At 38.9% G+C, this 3,534-nt stretch overlaps 1 protein-coding gene across 1 annotated transcript; it reads right to left on the reverse strand.

Moving 5' to 3' along the window:
* Positions 1–387: 387 nt before the first annotated feature.
* On the reverse strand, positions 388–2,426 carry LOC120577118 (protein MAIN-LIKE 2-like). The gene is made up of 3 exons (XM_039828135.1): positions 1,993–2,426; positions 731–1,462; positions 388–615 (listed from the first exon to the last, which is right to left on the reverse strand). The coding sequence occupies exons 1-3, from the start codon at positions 2,395–2,397 to the stop codon at positions 451–453; spliced, it is 1,302 nt and encodes a 433-aa protein (XP_039684069.1). The 5' UTR covers positions 2,398–2,426; the 3' UTR covers positions 388–450.
* Between the last annotated feature and the right edge of the window lie 1,108 nt (positions 2,427–3,534).

Raw genomic sequence — 3,534 nt, forward strand, 5'->3', positions numbered from 1 at the left:
AGCGTAGGCAACAACGCCACTAACCATGTCATAGGTGTCAGGCGAGCTTCTCGCCTCATACCGCTCCCACTGGTCTGCAATGATCTGCTCTTCATTTGCAGGCCTCGGAAGATCTCCTGGAATAGGCAGCAAGATATGAGGGTGAGACACCCTAGTGTACCATATGACATAGCCATCCGCCACCCGCCATGTATCCTCTCCTGCCTGCTCACCCCGATCGTCCGCCTTAAGCGTGTGAGTGCGGAAGTCGACGAACATCTGCACAATGAAAGGCGGTGGGAGGTCCCTAACATCAGTCGGATGTCTGGGGATGGTCTGCACGTATCCGTACTGCCTCAAAACCCTCTTGGGCAAGTGACGGTACACCCTACGGACACCGCACATAATCCATCCAGAATACCAGAAAACCTCCTCGAAGTCCTGGATCTCTCTGTGCTCCTTGTACGGCTTCTAGCATACATCATCTAACTGTATACGATCGAGCAGTGACCAATACGTGATCCCCTCCCCATGACCCTTCGGGAGCTTCCACCTCGCTGCAACCGGATAGTTTTCCAGGTAGTCAGTGTTGAGATCAACACTGAAAAACCCTGGAAAATGCGCCAAAAACCATGTCTGCACAAACCAAACAAATAACATTTATAAATTATTACGCACGGAAAAATATAACAAAAATAAAAGTTAACAAAAAAATAAAGTTAACATAAATATAAAATTTAAGTTTTCTTACAGTGAGCAGTGTCACGCTCCCCCCAAGCGCTCTGTGTCCAGGCCTACATGCATCCGCCAACTCGCCGTATAGGTAGGCGAGGGTCATACCTCCCCAGGAATAATTACGCATCCCTGCGTAGCCGTCCGCCATGGTCGTCAAATATATCAGCTCGATGCGCTTGTTGCTTCTATCGCCAAACAACAAGCATCCAACCAAGTACAGAAGGTAACACCGGACGCAGTATGTCCTGACCCTCGCCAGCTCCTCAAGCTCCTCAGGATCCTCCGTACCCGCCAATACGTTGGCCCTACCAAGGTACGAGGTATAGAAGTCCCTCAGCCTCGGGTAGCTAATGTACCCACCGTACTTCTGGTTGCAGATCTTTTCAGCCTCATGCTGGGACACACCCAGATACGTCATCAGCTGTGCCGCTCCCTCATGCTTGGGCATCTTCTTCCCATGATCCAACATCCGCCCCTCAATAGGAAGATGCGTGAGACATGCGACATCATCCAATGTCACAGTCATCTCCCCCATCGGCATGTGGAAGGTGCTGGTCTCCGGATGCCACCTCTCGCATAAAGTCAGCAGCAGGGCATGAGGCACGGTGGAGTACCCCAAGTAAACCAAATCATGTAGCCCGCTCTGCTGAAGCGCATCCCAAAACCAATTCTCATTCCCGTTAGGGCGTCCGAGAGTGAGAATCTTGGCCCCATGATTAATCGGTTTAAGCACGCGGGTCTTACGAACCTGAAATAATAGAAAAATAAATATGGTTTAAACAAAAACACATATAAAGAAAACAATTAAACATAAAAAATAGAATTAAAAAAATAAACATATAACAGTGTATATAATAATTAAAACAAACACACATTTAAAGAAAATAATTAAACATAAATAAAAAGAATTAAAAAAAACACATATAGAGGTGGATATAATAATTAAAACAAACACACATTTAAAGAAAATAATTAAACATAAAGAAAAAGAATAAAAAAAAACACATATAAAAGTGCATATAATAATTAAACAAACACACATTTAAATTAAAGAAAATATTTTAACATAAAGAAAAACCAATTAAAAAAAACACATATAAAAGTGGATATAATAATTAAACAAACACACATTTAAATTAAAGAAAATATTTTAACATAAAGAAAAACCAATTAAAAAAAACACATATAAAAGTGGATATAATAATTAAACAAACACACATTTAAATTAAAGAAAATATTTTAACATAAAGAAAAAACAATTAAAAAAAATACACTTACATTATTTGAATTATACCAGAGTGGCAACGCCACATGACCGGCATAAGAGTGGAGCAAGGACAAGTTAGCCGGTCCACCAGGAAAGGGAGGGTCCGTAGGTAACACCTCCGGTGCAGCAGCTGCTGCAATGTCATCCTCGTCTCCTGCATCCTGCTGCTGTGGTATATGATCCTGGTCATATCCACCATCCGTCACATCATGCTGTACCTGATCCTGATAGTTCAGGTACTCCACCCCAGTCTGGTCAACAGGCTGTGACGGGTCAACAACTTGTGACTCCTCAGGCTGTGTAGCCTGAGAGCTTCCTGAGCCATCTCCCCTCTGACCTCTACCCCTCTTTGGGATGTGGCCGCTCTGCCTCTCCCTGCGGTGGCTCTGAGTCATGGCGCGCCTACCACCAATCATCTTCGATGGATCAATGGGGTCCTGATCGACCATATCTACAAAAAAAAAAAAAAAAAATTAACATCATTTCAATAACCTAATCAAACACATTAAACCTAAACTAAACATAAACATAAACCTAATTAAACCTAAACTAAACTAAACATAATTAAACCTAATTAAACATAAACATAAACACATTAAACCTAAACTAAACATAAACAAAATTAAACTCATTAAAAGTACAACAATGAACATAATTCTCGTGTAACCTAAACTAACTAAAAAATCAAAATAAACTTAACCAAACTATAATTAACATCATTTCTATCATTTCCATAACTAAACTAACTAAATAATCAATAAAATTGTCATTGAGACATTTTATCAAACACTTTGTGTGCAAAGTATAAAACATATTCAAATTGTGTTCATTTGCCACCATTCAAAGCCACATTATGATTTAAACTACATAGGCAACAACTACATTCATTTATCAATACATAAACTACACATGCAATGATGAAATTGTTAATTCATTTATAAAACCTAACCACATGCAAACTAGTCAATTTTTTTAAAAAACTTAACATAAACAAATTAACATTAACATTAAAATGTTTGACACAAGTTACTTGTGATAATGTGCACTTGATTTGCTTGCAATTCGTGAAAATGGATTTGGTGAAGATTGGAGAGAAATTGAGAATTTTGAATGTTTTTTTGTAAATGAGAGGTTCTGGTTCTGCGTTCTGGTTATGTCCAGATTTCCTCGGCAGTTAACTACTGAGATTTTCCTCAGCAGTTAACTGCCGCCGGTTTCCTAAAAACTTCGGCAGTTTACTACCGAAGGGCATTTCCGTATTTTACTCGTGTGGCACAGCCATACTATATGTGGGAACAACAATTCTCAAAATTTTATTATTTTAAGGGTTAATAGAGTTTTACCCTGAAATATAGGTGCTTTTGATTTTGCCCTGTAATTTTTTTTTTTTTTTTTTTATTTCGTCCTTGTAAAATAAAGATTGTTCCTGACTTCCTATGACTCAGCAGAATCTCTTACGTGGCATTTAAGTGGATATTTTTTTTTATTTTTTCATTGGTCACATGTATAATTCATTTAACACATCATATTTAATTAAAAAAACCCAAAAAATA

Source organism: Medicago truncatula, chromosome 7 (genome assembly GCF_003473485.1).
Source record: "Medicago truncatula cultivar Jemalong A17 chromosome 7, MtrunA17r5.0-ANR, whole genome shotgun sequence".
Classification (NCBI taxonomy): Eukaryota; Viridiplantae; Streptophyta; class Magnoliopsida; order Fabales; family Fabaceae; genus Medicago; species Medicago truncatula.